Below are 18,459 nucleotides of genomic sequence, written 5' to 3'. Positions count from 1 at the left end.
ATCCACCTAACCTGCACATCTTTGGACACTAAGGGACAATTTCGCACGGCCAATCCACCTAACCTGCACATCTTTGGACATCAAGGGGCAATTTAGCATGGCCAATCCACCTAACCGGCACATCTTTGGACACTAAGGGGCAATTTCGCATGGCCAATCCACCTAACCGGCACATCTTTGGACACTAAGGGGCAATTTAGCATGGCCAATCCACCTTACCTGCACATTTTGGATTGTGGGAGGAAACTGGAGCACCCGGAGGAAACCCACGCAGACATGTGGAGAACGTGCAAACTCCACACAGTCAGACAGTGACCCGAGGCCGGAATTGAACCCGGGTCCCTTACGCTGTGAGGCAGCAGTGCTAACCACTGTGCCGTACTCCGGATGAGAAAGAGGTGTCAGAAATTATAGTCTCCCATCTTGCCGGGTGGAATCGTTTCTCGATCACCCAAACCCCTCCCCTGCAGTCAGCGTCTCCAACATGGTGCGGCCTAACCGAAACCCGCGGCCTACCTTCACGTCAGCCAGTTTCTGTTCTTTCTGCCAGTCCCACACCGAGAGGATGTGTTCATTGGAATCGTCCACCGCGCACAGGTGGGCCCCTCCGTTCTGTAAAATTCAACAAGCATGCAACAAGAGAAAGAATCACTGAATTCAACATCGAAAACACCAGAGAACATGTGGGAGGGGGTTAGGAGTGGGTTAACAGGCCATCCAATTAAGCCCTAATTGGATGTCAATTAGTCAATAGAAGTCACTGATATATAAAGCGGCTACAGGTGGCACTGTTTTATTGGTGGAGAATTGTGTGTGGAGATGGATCAAAGGAATAAAGTTCGAAGCAGAACTTCATAGAATCATAGAAACCCTACTGTACAGAAATAGGCCATTCGGCCCATCGAGTCTGCATCGACCACAATCCCACCCAGGCCCTACCCCCATATCCCTACATATTTTACCCGCTAATCCCTCTAATCTACGCATCCCAGGGCACTAAGGGGCAATTTTAGCATGGCCAATCAACGTAACCCGCACATCTTTGAGCTGTGGGAGGAAACCGGAGCACCCGGAGGAAACCCACGCAGACACGAGGAGAATGTGCAAACTCCACACAGACAGTGACCCAAGCCGGGAATCGAACCCAGGTCCCTGGAGCTGTGAGCAGCAGTGCTAACCCACTGTGCTACCGTGCCGCCCAACTTGTGTCTCTTTTACTCCACAGCAACCAAGAGGCCCAAACAACAGGCTTATCCGCCATTGACTGGACCGTCCAGTCCCACTGCTGCCGATGGGGTCACCCGTGATTCCACTCCCTGTCCCTGGGACACCTGCAGCAGGTGGGGAGGCCTGGGAACCTGGGGAAGGTGGGAGGGCTGAGAATCTTCGTCGTGGGCAAGACCTTAAGATCCAGTCGGCAGGAACAGCTGGAAAATTCCAGCCATTAGCAATAAGCAGCAAATTAAGTAACGCCGCAGGTTGTCTCAGGAAACTCCACAGGTTCAAAAGCAAATTAGAGTGTGCACCAGAAATTCGAGATGGGTGGCTCAGTGGTTAGCACCGCCGCCTCACAACGCCAGGGACCCGGGTTCCATTCCCGGCTTGGGTCACTGTCTGTGTGGAGTCTGCACATTCTCCCCGTGTCTGCGTGGGTTTCCTCCGGGTGCTCCGGTTTCCTCCCACGGTCAGAAAGATGTGCAGGTTAGGTGGATTGGCCGTGCTAAATTCTCCCTCAGGTGTCAGGGGGAATAGCAGGGCAAATAATATGAAAATAAAGTTAAAGTTTATTTATTAGTCACAAGTAAGGCTTACATTAACACTGCAATGGAGTTGCTGTGAAAATCCCCTTGCCGCCACAGTCCGGCGCCTGTTCGGGCCAATGCACCCTAACCAGCACGTCTTTCAGACTGTGGGAGGAAACCGGAGCACCCGGAGGAAACCCACGCAGACACGGGGAGAATGTGCAGACTCCCGCACAGACAGTGACCCAAGGCCGGGAATCGAACCCAGGTCGCTGGCGCTGTGAGGCAGCAGCGCTAACCCACTGTGCCACCGTGCCCACCCATATGTGGGGTTACGGGGAAAGGACCTGGGTGGGATTGTGGTCGGTGCCGACTCGATGGGCTGAATGGCCTCCTCCTGCATTGCAGGGGTTCTATGAAACACCAACTCTTTGTCGATGGGACTTCTCAGTCCCACTAGGCGTTGGCATCATGGCAGGTGGGACGGGAAGATTTGCAGAGTCTAAATTGTCCCACTCCAGGACATGTTGGACACGCAGGAAGCACCGTGCACAACGCACACAAACGTGATGAGAATGTGCAGAATCCACACAGTCACCCGAGGCCTGAATTGAACCCGGGTCCCTGGCGCTGTGAGGCAACAGTGCTAACCCATCCTTCAAATGTTTCCCCAAGAGGGAAAAGTGTGTGTGAGAAAATACAAAATGAGTAAATCCCACTCCAAAAACGGCTCTGGGTTCATCGATCATAATGGACAGCGAGAGATCGAGAGCGAAAGAGAGAGCAAACTTTAACTTGGGTCACTGTCTGTGCGGAGTCCGCACGTTCTCCCCGTGTCTGTGTGGGTTTCCTCCGGGTGCTCCGCTTTCCTCCCACAGTCCGAAAGACGTGCGGGTTAGGGTGCATTGCCCGTGCTAAATTCTCCCTCAGTGTAACCCAAACAGGCGCTGGAGTGTGGCGACTGGGGGATTTTCACAGTAACTTCATTGCAGTGTCAATGTAAGCCTTACTTGTGACACCGATAAATAAACTTTATAAATAAATAAATTAATTAACTGATTATCAACCTGTTGAACTAGAAGCTGTGGTGATATAAATAGGGCCTAGTTTTAAGGCTGATAAAATTGGATATCCTAAATTAAAGAATTGGGCATATTGAAATCAAACACAGTCAAACTCAGGCAGGCCAATTGTACAATACACAAACATGTCTGGGCCTGATCCATCAACCACCCATCAAAGGTCGTTACACTCAACTTGAGACTTAGCAGGAGATCATGGCACCTCATTGAAATGCATCGGTCTATTGTTAGAAGCCCAGATCGGGCCCGACTTTCTGTCACCAAGAGATCCTGTAGAAACCTTACCTGATAACAAGTTTAACAACATGGAGATGGGACACCTGGGGGCGGACCCTGATGTCCTGTCAGGCAGACATCAAGAAACCCACTGGGTATTGGAACCCCCTCCTGGGACCTCATTGGCCGGAAGCCAGAGAAGTTTCTGGAAAGGCAAGCAGGCTGGGGGATAAAGGGACACACTCAGAGGCACACTGCAGTGAAGACTCGACAGGGGAGGCGGCCCTGACCATTCGGAAGACTGACCAGAGAAGGAAGGAAGAAGCGGCCATCGAGACTCACCTTCGTGACGACGGACCAGAGGGACTCAGAGAATCGGGTCTGCAGTTTAACCAAACCACCTTTACGGGTAGTATACTTGAATCTGAGATATCCTCTTGTTTTATGTGGGTAATTTAAGGGTTAATAGTGTTATTATTAATAAACTTGTTGAACCTTTACTTGTGTTTGTCCACCTTGCAAATAAGGGCACCGGGGTAAAACCTTAGAGTAAGTAAACTGAGAATTAACAGGTACAACAAAGCTATCCATCCACGCCCCCACCCCCCATGGAAATATCTCCAGCGCAGGAGTAACTCCGCCTTGCGCTCCAAACTGGTCCCCAAAAAAAAGGCATGTAGAGAAGCGTACTTACCGACTTGGAGAAGGACACACAAGAAAGGCCTCGATCGAAGATCCCAGATCCAATAACGTGCAGGGTATTCAGACTCACAGAGTCCCAAACACGGACATGAGGCGGAAGTTGCTATTGGAGGAAAGGGGATTAAAAAAGTTTTTGAAACGTGACATTACAGGGAGGTATTCCTCTGCCTGCTCCTTCACACCATAGAATCCCTACAGCGCAGAAGGAGACCATTTGGTCCATCAACCCTGCACCCACTCTCTGACCTGGGGAGTACCTGGGGTGGCACGGTGGCACAGTGGTTGGCACTGCTGCCTCACAGCGCCAGGTTCGATTCCCGGCTTGGGTCACTGTCTGTGCAGAGTTTGCACGTTCTCCCCCGTGTCCGCGTGGGTTTCCTCCGGGTGCTCCGGTTTCCTCCCACAGTCCAAAGATGTGTAGGTTAGGTGGATTGGCCATGCTAAATTGCCCCTTAGTGTCCAAAGATGTGTAGGTTAGGCGGATTGGCCATGCTAAATTGCCCCTCAGTATCCAAAGATGTGCAGGTTGGGTGGATTGGCTATGCTAAATTGCCCCTTAGTATCCAAAGATGTGTGGGTTCGGTGGATTGGCCATGCTAAATTGCCCCTTAGTATCCAAAGATGTGTGAGTTCGGTGGATTGGCTATGCTAAATTGCCCCTGAGTATCCAAAGATGTGCAGGTTAGGTGGATTGGCCATGCTAAATTGCCCCTTAGTGTCCAAAGATGTGCAGGTTAGGTGGATTGGCCATGCTACATTGCCCCTTAGTGTCCAAAGATGTGCAGGTTAGGTGGATTGGCCATGCTAAATTGCCTCTTAGTGTCCAAAGATGTGCAGGTTAGGTGGATTGGCCATGCTAAATTGCCCCTTAGTGTCAGGAGGACCAGCTAGGGTAAATACATAGGGTTATGGGGATCGGGCCTGGATGGGATTGTGGTTGGTGCAGGCTTGATGGGCCGAATGGCCTCCTACTGCACTGTAGGGATTCTATGAAGATAATTTCAATTCAAACTAGCAATAAATCGAAAGGGAAATTTTACCCTCATCCGTCTGGGGAGTGGGGCAGAATAGAGAAAGCAGAACTCGAGAACGGGCGCCTTGTTTAGGGATTGCCTCAGGAGGGAAGATGCAACCCAACAGGCAAATCTACCTCTGTATTTGACGAATGCAAATTAAAATTTGAATGCATCATACCTTTCCATCTTTTGTGGTTCCTGCCACCTGCCCCGTCGCCATGGTGACTCTATCAGGGTGTACCGCAAGGCTGAAAGAGAGATGAGGAAGAGAGATCAGTCAGAGTGTTGGATTTTTGTTCCTCTTCAGCCACAATACTCGGCCCAGGCTAAAGGCCCAGAATCTGGGATGGGGATAGAGTCAGAGCAATGGAGTTACACGTTACTGTCTACAACCTTTCACTGTTCCCACTTACCAGGTTCTAACTTTCTTCCATGTTTTGCTATCCAGAGAGAGAGAGGCAGACAAAACGAGAGAGACAAAGAGAGAGGGAGAGAGAGAGAGACAAAGAGAGAAAAAGGAGAGAGAGAGAGACAAAGAGAGAGAGAGACAAAGAGAGGGACAGAGTGAGAGACAAAGAGAGGGACAGAGTGAGAGACAAAGAGAGGGACAGAGTGAGGGACAGAGTGAGGGACAGAGTGAGGGGCAAGGGAGGGACAGAGAGAGAGACAGAGTGAGAGACAAAGAGGGACAGAGTGAGAGACAAATGGAGGGACAGAGTGAGAGACAAAGAGAGGGACAAAGAGGGACACGGGAGGGACACGGGAGGGACACGGGAGGGACAGAGAGAGGGACAAAGAGAGAGACAGAGTGAGAGACAAAGAGAGGGACAGAGTGAGAGACAAAGAGAGGGACAGAGAGAGAGACAAAGAGAGGGACAGAGAGAGAGAGACAAAGAGAGGGACAGAGAGGGAGACAAAGAGAGGGACAAAGAGGGACAGAGTGAGGGACAGAGTGAGGGACACGGGAGGGACACGGGAGGGACAGAGAGAGGGACAAAGAGAGAGACAGAGTGAGAGACAAAGAGAGGGACAGAGAGAGGGACAAAGAGAGGGACAGAGAGAGAGAGACAGAGAGAGAGAGAGAGAGAAAGAGAGAGAGAGAGAGAGACAGAGAGAGAGAGAGACAGAGAGAGAGACAGAGAGAGAGAGAGAGACAGAGAGAGAGAGACAGAGAGAGAGAGACAGAGAGAGAGAACACCACACGCACACAGAGGAAACAACAGAGAAAGAGGCAAAAAGAAAAGTAGAGCGAGAGAGAGAAGAGGAAGGAAAAGAGAAAGAGCGAGAGAAGAAAAGGGAAAGAGAGAGGGTCCCTAACCAAGGAAAAATGTACAAGTTATTGCAGCTTGATGAACATGTGACGTTATCACTGAGTGGGCACAACACTGATTGGCTGATGAAAAACCTGTTCAACTGGGTTTTGACTTCCTTTCCCCTCCCGTGTCCGGGCAAGATCTCCTTGTGTCAGTAGTGAACACTCCACACTGCTCTGGTGCTGAAGACAGCTCCAATCTGTCACCATCACAAAACCTTCAGCAATTTCATAGAATCCCTACAGTGCAGGGGGAGGCCATTCGGCCCATCGAGTCTGCATTGACAACAATCCCACCCAGGTCCTATCTCCGTAACCCCACATAATTACCCTGCTAATCCCCCTAACCTACGCATCCCGGGACACCAAGGGGCAATTTAGCATGGCCAATACAACTACTCTGCACATAAAGTAAAGTTTATTTATGAGTCTCAAGTAAGGCTTACATTAACATTGCAATGAAGTTACTGTGAGATCACATCTTTGGAGTGAGGGAGGAAACCGGAGCACCCGGAGGAAACCCACGCAGACGCGGGGGAGAATGTACAAACTCCACACAGACAGTGACCCAAGCCGGGAATCGAACCCGGGTCTCTGGCACTGTGAGGCAGCAGTGCTAACCACTGTGCCACCCAAGGTTTAGTTTCTTTCATGGGATGTAGGCATCGTTGACAAGACCAGTTATTACATTGCCCATCCCTAGTTGCCCTTAGGAAGGTGGTGGGTGAGCCGCCCCCTTGAACCGATGCAGTCTAATATGCAAAAGCTTGGGTGCCATACCGGGGAGAGAGAGAGGGAGAGCGTGCACACGCGGTATCCACCACTACCACAACCGAGGCTTTCCTTGCTCGTTGGGCACCGCGGGGACTGGAGGACATTACAGCCCCTTTAATCGCCTTTTGGTTTAATGCTTTAGAAATCATAGAAACCCTGCAGTGCAGAAAGAGGCCATTGGGCCCAGCGAGTCTGCACCGACCACAATCCCACCCAGGCCCTACCCCCATATATTTACCTACTAATCTCTCTAACCTACGCATCTCAGGATACTAAGGGGCAATTTTACCATGGCCAATCGACCTAACCCAGTTTCATTTTGGGATTTTGTTCAAGGGAGCACCCCCTTAAGGAGCTGTCCTTCTAAATTTTTTAAAAACTCATTCATGGGACATGGGCGTCGCTGGCCGGGCCCAGCATTTATTGCCCATCCCTAGTTGCCCTTGGAGGGCAGTTGAGAGTCAACCACATTGCTGTGGCTCTGGAATCAGGTGTAGGCCAGACCAGGTAAGGACGGCAGATTTCCTTCCCTAAAGGGAACCAGATGGGTTTTTCCGACAATGGGTCATCAGTAGATTCTTAATTCCAGATTTTTTTTATTGAATTCAAATTCCACCACCTGCCGTGGCTGGGTCCCCCAGAAGATTAGCTGGATTAATAGTCTAGCGCTAATTCCACTAGGCCATTGCCCATCCCCCAAAATTTGTCCCTAAGTTTATTCGATTTACTTTAATTGACTATTTGATTTGCCTTAAAATAGGGATATTAATGAATAGTTAAGCATTATGTTAAATGTCCCAAGTAGCTTCAGTCAGAGTTGCTAACCTTAATACAACCTGTCGCACAAAGCATTTCAGAGGCTAAGGTTGGGTTTATTGGTAACACAGAATGATATGCATATGTACAAAGTATAGTGCCGACACTATACTTAAGAAAGTCCCACCGCTACTTTCTCAGAAGACGAAGGAAAGTTGGCATGAGGAGGAATTTCTTCAGCCAGAGAGTGGTGAATCTGTGGAACTCTTTGCCGCAGAAGGCTGCGGAGGCCAGGTCATTGAGTGTCTTTAAGACAGAGATAGATAGGTTCTTGATTAATAAGGGGGTCAGGGGTTATGGGGAAAAGGCAGGAGAATGGGGATGAGAAAAATATCAGCCATGATTGAATGGTGGAGCAGACTCGATGGGCCGAACGGCCTAATTCTGCCCCTATGTCTTATGGTCTATGACTCTCACCATCTTTTACAGATGCACCATAGAAAGCATTCTTTCTGGTTGTATCACAGCTTGGTATGGGGCTCCTGCTCTGACCAAGACTGCAAGAAACTACAAAAGGGTCGTTAATATAGCCCAATCCATCACGCAAACCAGCCTCCCATCCATTGACTCTGTCTACACTTCCCGCTGCCTCGGGGAAAAGCAGCCAGCGTAATTAAGGACCTCACGCACCCCGGACATTCTCTCTTCCACCTTCTTCCGTCGGGAAAAAGATACAGAAGTCTAAGATCACGTACCGACCGACTCAAGAACAGCTTCTTCCCTGCTGCTGCCGTCAGACTTTTGAATGGACCTACCTCGCATTAAGTGGATCTTTCTCTACACCCTAGCTGTGACTGTAACACTACATTCTGCACCCTCTCCTTTCCTTCTCTATGAACGGTATGCTGTATAGCGCGTGAGAAACAATACTGCATGTTAATACATGTGACAATGATAAATCAAACTGGACTTGGAGCAAACTTCCAGCTAACTTTGTCCTCAGGTGTCTCCACATAACTCTGGCAGTGCCGTGGTGTAACCCTCGACACCGTACCGTGGTGTAACCCTCGACACCGTACCGTGGTGTAACCCTCGACACCGTACCGTGGTGTAACCCTCGACACCGTACCGTGGGCGGCACTGCTGCTCCGAGCCCCGCTTTAACCCTTGTCCTGCCGAACCAGCCGCGTGCTGCACCGTCCCGAGCCCCGGTCTGGAGGCAGGCAGGTCACTCACCATTTCACATCGTCGTTGTGTCCGAGGTAGTGCCGCTGGAGCTGCTCCTCGACATTGTACAGCACAACGACCGACGCTATGAAGTAAACAATCTCTCCTGTCGGCAGGAGGAAGAGGTTGGCGCGGCAGTCACGCCCTCGATAGCCGTACCTGGAGGGATTGATTAAGGCATCTATACGAGAGGACTGGAAACCACTTAACACTGCTGGGCACCACGCACGCCAGAATCAACCCTGATCAAATCAAACTCCTGACATTTAACATAAGGCCTTTCAAGAAGCTAGTGCGTAGGTACAGCAAGTAATTAGGGCGGCTCATGGAAGATGCTCTTCCTTATTGCGAGAGGGATAGAATATAAAAATAAGGATTGCTTTACAGGGCATTGGTGAGATGACACAGCATCCCTACAGTGCAGGAGGAGGCCATTCGGCCCATCGAGTCTGCACCGACAACAATCCCACCCAGGTCCTATCCCCGCAACCCACGCATTTGTCCTGCTAGTCCCCCTGACATTAAGGGTCAATTTAGCATGGCCAATCCCCCTAACCCGCACATCTTTGGACACCTAAGGGGCAATTAAGCATGGCCAATCCCCCTAACCCGCACATCTTAGGACACCTAAGGGACAATTTAGCATGGCCAATTCACCTAACCTGCACATCTTTGGACACTAAGGGACAATTTAGCATGGCCAATCCACCCAACCCGCACATCTTTGGACACCTAAGGGGCAATTAAGCATGGCCAATCCCCCTAACCCGCACATCTTAGGACACCTAAGGGACAATTTAGCATGGCCAATTCACCTAACCTGCACATCTTTGGACACTAAGGGACAATTTAGCATGGCCATCCCACCCAACCCGCACATCTTTGGTCACCTAAGGGGCAATTTAGCACGGCCGATCCACCTAATCAGCAGGTCTTCGGACTGTGGGAGGAAACCGGAGAACCCGGAGGAAACCCACGCATACATGGGGAGAATGTGCAGACTCCGCACAGACAGTGACCCGAGGCCGGAATCGAACCCGGGTCCCTGGCGCTGTGAGGCAGCAGCGCCAACCCACTGCGCCACCCCTAAGAAGAACAGAAACGTCTCCTGCAAAAGGGGATTTTGATAAACATGTTCCGGTTGATGACCTTTCCTCCCATCTCGTCGCCGGGACTGGAAACACTCACCCTGTTTCTCTCTCCACGGACGCTGCCAGACCTGCTGAGTATTTCCAGCATTTTCCTGCTCTTAGCTCAGATTTGATTCAGGTTAGTGCAGTCGGCCGTGCAGCGAGGGCGGGCGGGGGGGGGGGGGGCGGGGGTCAGATTAAGGCCAACAGCCACAGTGGGTTCGATACCCGCTCCAGCTGAGGGAGGCTCTTATTTTACCCTCAGTAAAAACACAATGGCAAATAACCGTCAACAAACAGACGGCTGAGCGAGGGAAAACTTCAGCCCCGCAGGATTTTGCTATTGTTGTTACATTTGGCGATGACTGTCTCAGCATCACTGGTGGAAAAAGGATTATAAAGAAGTCAATTTATTTATGCTTAAAACTCTTCAAATAGGACTTTAATCCTGCTCTGTAAGCTTCAGTCAGTTCTGTAATAGATTAGTACATACACGTGTGTGCACCCACACACACACACGCGCGCACACACAGACAATAGAAGCAGCAGGAGTAGGCCATTCGGCCCTTCGACCCTGTTCCGCCATTCATTTTGATCATGGCTGATCATCGAATTCAATATCCTGATTCCCCCCTTCCCCCCCATATCCCTTGATCCCTTTAGCCCCAAGAGCGAAATCTAATTTCTTCTTGAAATCACACAATGTTTTGGCCTCAACTACTTTCTGTGGGAGTGAATTCCACACATTCACCAGCCTCTGGGTGAAGAAATTTCTCCTCACCTCAGTCCTATAAGGTTTACCCCTTATCCCCAAACTATGACCCCCTAGTTCTGGACTCCCCCCACCATCGGGAACATTCTTTCTGAATCTACCCTGTCTAACCCTGTTAGAATTTTATAAGTTTCTATGAGATCCCCCCTCACTCGTCTAAACTCCAGTGAATATAATTCTAACCGACTTAGCCTCTCCTCATATGATAGACCTGCCATCCCAGGAATCAGCCTGGTAAACCTTCGCTTACTCCCTCTATAGCAAGGACATCCTTCCTCAGATAAGGACACCAAAACTGCACACAATACTCCAGGTGTGGCCTCACCAACGCCCTGTACAATTGCAGCAAAACATCCCTATCCCTATACTCAAATCCTCTCGCTATGAAGGCCAACATACAGTTTGCCTTCTTTACCGCCTGCTGTACCTGCGCGCTTACTTTCAGCAGATGCAAATTTGATGTTATTATCAGATTAAGGTGTGGCCTCACCAGAGTCCTTTATAATTGCAGGAACAAAACAACAGAGATAGTCATCGATTTCAGGAAGTGTAGTGGAGGAAATGCCCCGTCTCCATCAACGGGGACAAAGTGGAAATGCTCGAAAGCTTCAAGTTTCTAGGTGTCCAGATCACCAACAACCTGTCCTGGTCCCCCCCATGCCGACACTATAGTTAAGAAAGCCCGACCAGCGCCTCTACTTTCTCAGAAGACTAAGGAAATTTGGAACGTCCGCTACGACTCTCACCAACTTTTACAGATGCACCAGAGAAAGCATTCTTTCTGGTTGTATCACAGCTTGGTATGGGCTCCTGCTCTGCCCAAGACCACAAGAAACAACACAGGGTCGTGAACGAAGCCCAGTCCATCTCGCAAACCAGCCTCCCATCCATTGACTCTGTTTACATTTCCCGCTGCCTCGGAAAAGCAGCCAGCATAATCAAGGACCCTGCGCACTCCGGACATACTCTCTTCCAGACTAAGTCAGTAATAGAGGTTTACAGCATGGAAACAGGCCCTTTGGCCCAACTTGTCCATGCCGTCCTTTTTTTTTTAAACCATTAAGCTAGTCCCAATTGCCCATGTTTGGCCCATATTCCTCGGTACCCATCTTACCCACGTAACTGCCTAAACATTTTTTAAAAGACAAAATTGTACCCGCGCCTACGACTACCTCTGGCAGCTCGTTCCAAACACACCCTGTGTGTGAAAATAATTGCCCCTCTGGACCCTTTTGTATCTCTCCTCTTAAACCTATGCCCTCTAGTTTTAGACTCCCCTACCTTTGGGAAAAGATATTGACTATCTAGCTGATCTATGCCCTTCATTATTTTATTGACCTCGATACGCTCCAGGGAAAAAAGTCCCAGTCTATCCAGCCTCTCCTTATAACTCAAACCATCAAGTCCTGGTAGCATCCTAGTAAATCTTTTCTGCACTAGTTTAATAATATCCATTCTACAATAGGGTGACTAGAATTGTACACAGTTAGGGTTATATTCATTGGAGTTTAGAAGAGTGAGAGGGGATCTCATAGAAACTTATGAAATCCTAAAAGGATTAGACAGGGTAGGTTCAGAAAGAATGATCAAATGGGTTGTCAAAAATCCTAACCGTTCCACGCAGTGCGATTTTGGAACACATAGAAAAAAATAGATCTCGATTCAGGGAAGCGGATTTGATCATAGAAGGATACACCCACTCCATCTTCAACTTGTGGGCAGGCAGTTCGGTCGTGGCCTGTAGTTTGTACGTTGCACTCAAAGCCTGCGGCAAATGCATGGTGATGGGGCGCCCCCGCAGGAACATCTTCACGTAGCCTTCCTCTGCAAAGGCAAGACGACCAAAATTACACGGGGACGAGAGACACGCAGTTCACCAGCCGCTGCGTGCCGAAGGTTAACGCAATGATACCGCACTGGTTCAGCAACCCCGTTACTCCGACCATGTCGTCCCCCCCCGCAACCTCCGCAGCATTTGTAGAAAATCTTTAATGATGAACCCAAAATAAAAATGGAAATCATCGCCGATGCCAAGAGTATCGCGGCTGCAGGTAAAATCCCGACAGTGCAGAAGGAGGCCATTCGGCCCATCGAGTCTGCGCCGACCACAATCCCACCAAGGCCCTAACCCGTAACCCCACTTATTTACCCTCCTAATCCCTTTGACACTCGGGTCAATTTAGCATGGCCAATCCACCTAACCCATACATCTTTGGACACTAAGGGACAATTTAGCATGGCCAATCCGCCTACCCGCACATCTTTGGACACTAAGGGGCAATTTAGCATGGCCAATCCACCTAACCCATACATCTTTGGACACTAAGGGACAATTTAGCATGGCCAATCCGCCTACCCGCACATCTTTGGACACTAAGGACAATTTAGCATGGCCAATCCACCTAACCCACCCAGCTTTGGACACTAAGGGTCAATTTAGCATGGCCAATCCACCTAACCCATACATCTTTGGACACTAAGGGACAATTTAGCATGGCCAATCCGCCTACCCGCACATCTTTGGACACTAAGGGGCAATTTAGCATGACCAATGCATGTAACCTGCACATCTTTTGGACTGTGGGAGGAAACCTATGTAGACACGGGGAGAAGGTGCAAACTCCACACAGACAGTGACCCAAGGCCGGAATTGAACCCGGGTCCCCGGCGCTGTGAGGCAGCCGTGCCGACCGCTGGTTAAAGAAATGACAGGTTGAATAGCTCCATTAATGGGCCTCTCTCAGGTAAACCCAGCCAGCCTTTCCCCTTGCACACTTCTGAAACTTCCTGCTTTCAAACTTTGCGAACGCCCTGTCCACGTCACCGTATTGTACAGACTGTTAACGGCTGTGTGGTCCAAGCAGATAGCAGGAGCAGAAGCTCCTGTGCTCACAGTGGGAAGCACTGGGAACAGAAGAATGAAAACAAATCACACAAAGAGACCCATTTCTCTCGGCTTTCTTGTGTGGAGGCTGTTATTCATAGAATCAACATTGCATAAGGAGGCCGTTTGGCCCATCGAGCCTGTACTGACCACAATCCCACCCAGGCCCCATTCCCGCAACCCTACACATTTACCCTCCTATCCCCCCTGACAATTTAGCATGGCCAATCCACCTAACCTGCACATCTTTGGACACTAAGGGGCAATTTAGCATGGCCAATCCACCTAACCTGCACATCTTTGGACACTAAGGGGCAATTTAGCATGGCCAATCCACCTAACCTGCACATCTTTGGACACTAAGGGGCAATTTAGCATGGCCAATCCACCTAACCTACGCATGTTTTGAATGTGGGAGGAAACCGGAGCACCCGGAGGAAACCTACGCAGATACGGGGACAATTTAGCATGGCTAATCCGCCCAATCAGCACGTCGTTCAGACTGTGGGAGGAAACCGGAGCAAACCCACGCAGACGCGGGGAGAATGTGCAGACTCCACACAGACAGTGACCCCAAGCCGGGAATCGACCCCGGGGTTCCTGGCGCTGTGAGGCAGCAGCGCTAACCCGCTGTGCCACACCGTGTCAGGGAGAATTCCAAAAATTCACCACCATCTGCGAGAAGAAAAATTTTCCTCACCTCAAAATGGCCGACCTCTTATTCTGAGATGGTGTCTCCTTGTTCTAGACCACCCCCCTCCCCTCCCCTCCCCTCCCCCCCCCCCCCCCCCCCCCCAACCCCAGAACAACTACAATTGTTTGAACAATAATAATGGCAATATTGGCTTGAAAAGGGGTCTTCTGGCTGAGAGTTAAACATGCTGGGGTTTTTGGTCAACCTGATGCAGATTGTCAAGTTGCTGTGAGTCAGAGATCTGGTCTGGAAATTGGACTCTGAAGCATCCTCTGTTGACCAAATGTGGGCAGTTGTTTACTTTCCAGTAAGACACGGTGACATCAAACTTTATTGACATTGTGTGAGGGACATGTCATTTGAACTACGCATAATGGTGTAATTTAGAAACAATTTAGTTGGTGGCTTGAGCCATGTGATCGGTTTCCGGTTACACAATTGGCTGAATGACAGAACATCTTATCATAGTATCCTTACAGTACAGAAGGAGGCCATTCGGCCCATCGAGTCTGCACCGACCACAATCCCACCCAGGCCCTATCCCCTTAACCTCATGCATTTACCCCAGCTGGTCCCCCTGACACTAAGGGGTAATTTAGCATGGCCAATCCACCTAACCTGTACATCTTTAGACTGTGGGAGGAAACCGGAGCACCCGGAGGAAACCCACGCAGACACGGGGGAGAATGTGTAAATTCCACACAGACAGCGACCCAAGACGGGAATCGAACCTGGGTCATAGAATCATAGAAACCCTACAGTGCAGAAGGAGGCCATTCGGCCCATCGAGTCTGCACCGACCACAATCCCACCCAGGCCCTACCCCCACATATTTACCCGCTAATCCCTCTAATCTACGCATCCCAGGACTCTAAGGGGCATTTTTTAACCTGGCCAATCAACCTAACCCGCACATCTTTGGACTGTGGGAGGAAACCGGAGCACCCGGAGGAAACCCACGCAGACACGAGGAGAATGTGCAAACTCCGCACAGACAGTGACCCGAGCCGGGAATCGAACCTGGGACCCTGGAGCTGTGAAGCAGCAGTGCTAACCACTGTGCTACCGTGCCGCCCCTGGCACTGTGAGGCAACAAGAATCAAGGGAAGGAATTTGTAGATTAAAAAAAGATACATGCAGTCCTTAAAGTTTATTTATTAATGTCACAAGTAGGGTTACATTAACACTGCAATGAAGCTACTGTGAAAATCCCCTGGTCGCCACAGTACAGCGCCCGTTTGGGTACACTGAGGGAGAATTTAGCATGGCCAATACACCTAACCAGCACGTCTTTTGGACTGTGGGAGGAAACTGGAACACCCGGAGGAAACCCACGCCGACATGGGGAGAACGTGCAAACTCCACACAGACAGACAGTGACCCAAGCTGGGAATTGAACCCTGGTGCTGTGATGCAGTAACCACTGTGCCGCCCCTTCGTTGGCCAACGACAACTCTATAGCGATTAAGCATGGTAAGAAGTGTGCCCTGAAGGAATGCTTCAGAGAGAAGAAGATAGATTCTAGATCGGAACGAACTTGGCCAGTTGTCCTAAACCCAGCAGTGTCCAATTTCAGTTAAATAAATGGAGTTAACATTCAGTTAAGAGTTAAAGTTCAGTAAAGTGTTCAGAAGAGTTACAACTGTTTGGGTTGGTGAAGTGTTAAATGAAGGGAGATGGTTGAGAGAATTAAGAGTTGGTTCCTGTTCTTGTTCGTCTCGTTAACCTTGAATGCTCGGAGGGTGTTTGAATTAATAACTGAGTAATAACCCAATGACCTTTCAGCCCTTGTTAATCAAGAATCTATCTCCCTCCACGTTAAAAAGTACTTAAAGACTCTGCTTCCACTGCCTTTTGAGGAAGGGTGTTCCAGTCACGTACTATCATTCCTTAGGTAAAGAAAGCTCGTTATGTTCAAGGAGGGGGGGTTGAGGTAAATACGAGCTGTTGGTAGTTTGGCAAGAAGGGGAATCGAGGAAGTGCAGAAGGAATAGTTTCTGATTGCAGCAAGCACAGACAGGTTGAAGTGATCTCATCGGGCCTGGCAACTGCCCAATTTTTACAAAAAGGTTGGCTCTCGGCTGCGAAGCACTTTGGGAGCATCGTCTTTGTGTAAAAGGAAACTACCACAGAGTTCCTGTGCTGCAGAAGGCCATTCGGCCCATCGAGTCTACACCAACCACAGTCCCACACCCAGGCCCTATTCCCATAACTCCATATATTTACCCTGCTAGTCCCCCTGATACTAAGGGGACATTTAGCATGGCCAATCCCTCTAACCTGCATATCTTTGGACACTAAGGGGCAAGTTAGCATGGCCAATCCACCTAACCTGCACATCTTTGGACATAAGGGAAATTTAGCATGGCCAATCCCTCTAACCTACACATCTTTGGACATAAGGGAAATTTAGCATGGCCAATCCCTCTAACCTGCACATCTTTGGACACTAAGGGGCAATTTAACATGGCCAATCCACCTAACCCGCACATCTTTGGACTGTGGGAGGAAACCGGAGCACCCGGAGGAAACCCACTCTCCCCTTCTTATTCCCATAGCATGGAGCAAAGGATGGGGGGGGGGGGGGGGGGGGGGGCTCAGATCATTCTGTTGCCTGCTTGCATGAGACAGTCCAGTTGTGAGCTGTCCACCCAGGACGTGAATGGAGTGGTTAGCGCGGCTTCTTCACAGCGCCAGGAACCAGGTTTCTCCTCCCACACTCCAAAGATGTGCGGGTTAGGTGGATTGGCCATGTTAAATTGCGCCTTAATGTCCAAAGATGTCCAGGTTAGGTGGATTGGCCATGCTAAATTGCCCCTTAGTGTCCAAAGATGTGCAGGTTAGGTGGATTGGCCATGTTAAATTGCGCCTTAGTGTCCAAAGATGTCCAGGTTAGGTGGATTGGCCATGCTAAATTGCCCCTTAGTGTCCAAAGATGTGTAGGTTAGGTGGATTGGCCATGCTAAATTGCCCCTTAGTGTCCAAAGATGTGTAGATTGGGTGGATTGGCCATGCTAAATTGCCCCTTAGTGTCCAAGGATGTGCAGTTTAGGTGGATTGGCCATGCTAAATTGCCCCTTAGTGTCCAAAGATGTGTAGATTGGGTGGATTGGCCATGCTAAATTGCCCCTTAGTGTCCAAAGATGTGCAGGTTAGGTGGATTGGCCATGCTAAATTGCCCCTTAGTGTTTAAAGATGTGCAGGTTAGGTGGATTGGCCATGCTAAATTGCCCCTTAGTGTCCAAAGATGTGTAGATTGGGTGAATTGGCCTTGCTAAATTCCCCCTTTGTGTCAGGGGGATTAGCTAGGATAAATACCTGGGGTTTACGAGGATAGGGCCTGGTTGGGATAATGGTCGGTGCAATTCAATGGGCTGAATGGCCTCCTCCGCTGCAGTGGTTAAACGATACTGCGTGAAGCGTGCTCTTTGATCGAGCGTTGCTGTTGCAGCCGGCGCTCCGGTCGGAGCCGACGCTTTTAGCTCTCGATCAGAAGCTCCAACTGATCAGCGGAGCGAAAGGATTGGCAGAGAATTGAAAACCGGCACTGCATTAGCGAGTGCCCTTTAGAGAAGAGAAAAAAAAGAGTCGGTAAATTTAATAATTAAGCATCGAATCATTTTCCGCAATGAGTTCTTTAGCAGAGTGGGCTCTGGAAAGGTTGCGAAGCAATTTTGCTTGGGTTGCGATGGCTGGGACAATTATGGCTTACGCAAACTGAGTTCTCTCCCTTCCATAGGGACACCCAGCCACGGGAATCAGTCAGTTAGCGAGACCACAAGGGGATTTAATAAAAGCTTCTTTAAGTGATGAAGAATCTGGGATACAGGAAGTCAGTCCCTCTGGTTGGGGAATTAATGGTAGGAGAGTGTTTGAGTGGAAATCAATAAAAGGTGGCGACGGGTGGGAGAAATTTCTTTATTTAGAAGGTTGCGGGAGGAAAAATGATTGGCCACAGAGTGGTACAAGCGTCTCAAGATTTATCCATTCAGTAATGGACTTCCCGTTGAAACATTATCCATTAGTCAGAGGCTCACTCAGTACAATATTTATCAATAGTTCCTGCATTGCTTTGTTATAGACTTCCAATTCCCCGGGGAGATTGCAGCGTTTTTTTTTTAAAAAGGAGGCCATTCGGACCATCGTATCTGT

The 18,459-nt window shown here is 49.6% G+C and overlaps 1 protein-coding gene across 1 annotated transcript in view; it reads right to left on the bottom strand.

Annotated features, from left to right (window-relative positions):
- Nucleotides 1–18,459, bottom strand: part of eml2 (EMAP like 2) — an 83,158-nt gene that overhangs the window by 52,257 nt on the left and 12,442 nt on the right. The window contains exons 3-7 of the mRNA XM_078241740.1: nt 12,424–12,553; nt 8,837–8,986; nt 4,937–5,006; nt 3,735–3,845; nt 517–612 (exon numbers count right to left, since the gene is read on the bottom strand). Of these exons, the coding sequence (XP_078097866.1) occupies nt 517–612; nt 3,735–3,845; nt 4,937–5,006; nt 8,837–8,986; nt 12,424–12,553 (557 nt within the window). The remainder of the gene's footprint in view (nt 1–516; nt 613–3,734; nt 3,846–4,936; nt 5,007–8,836; nt 8,987–12,423; nt 12,554–18,459) is intronic.

The sequence above is a fragment of the Mustelus asterias genome, chromosome 24, assembly GCF_964213995.1.
Source record: "Mustelus asterias chromosome 24, sMusAst1.hap1.1, whole genome shotgun sequence".
NCBI lineage: Eukaryota > Metazoa > Chordata > Chondrichthyes > Carcharhiniformes > Triakidae > Mustelus > Mustelus asterias.
Note: the sequence above shows the minus strand (reverse complement) of the source record. Positions and strands in the feature narration are given on the sequence as shown.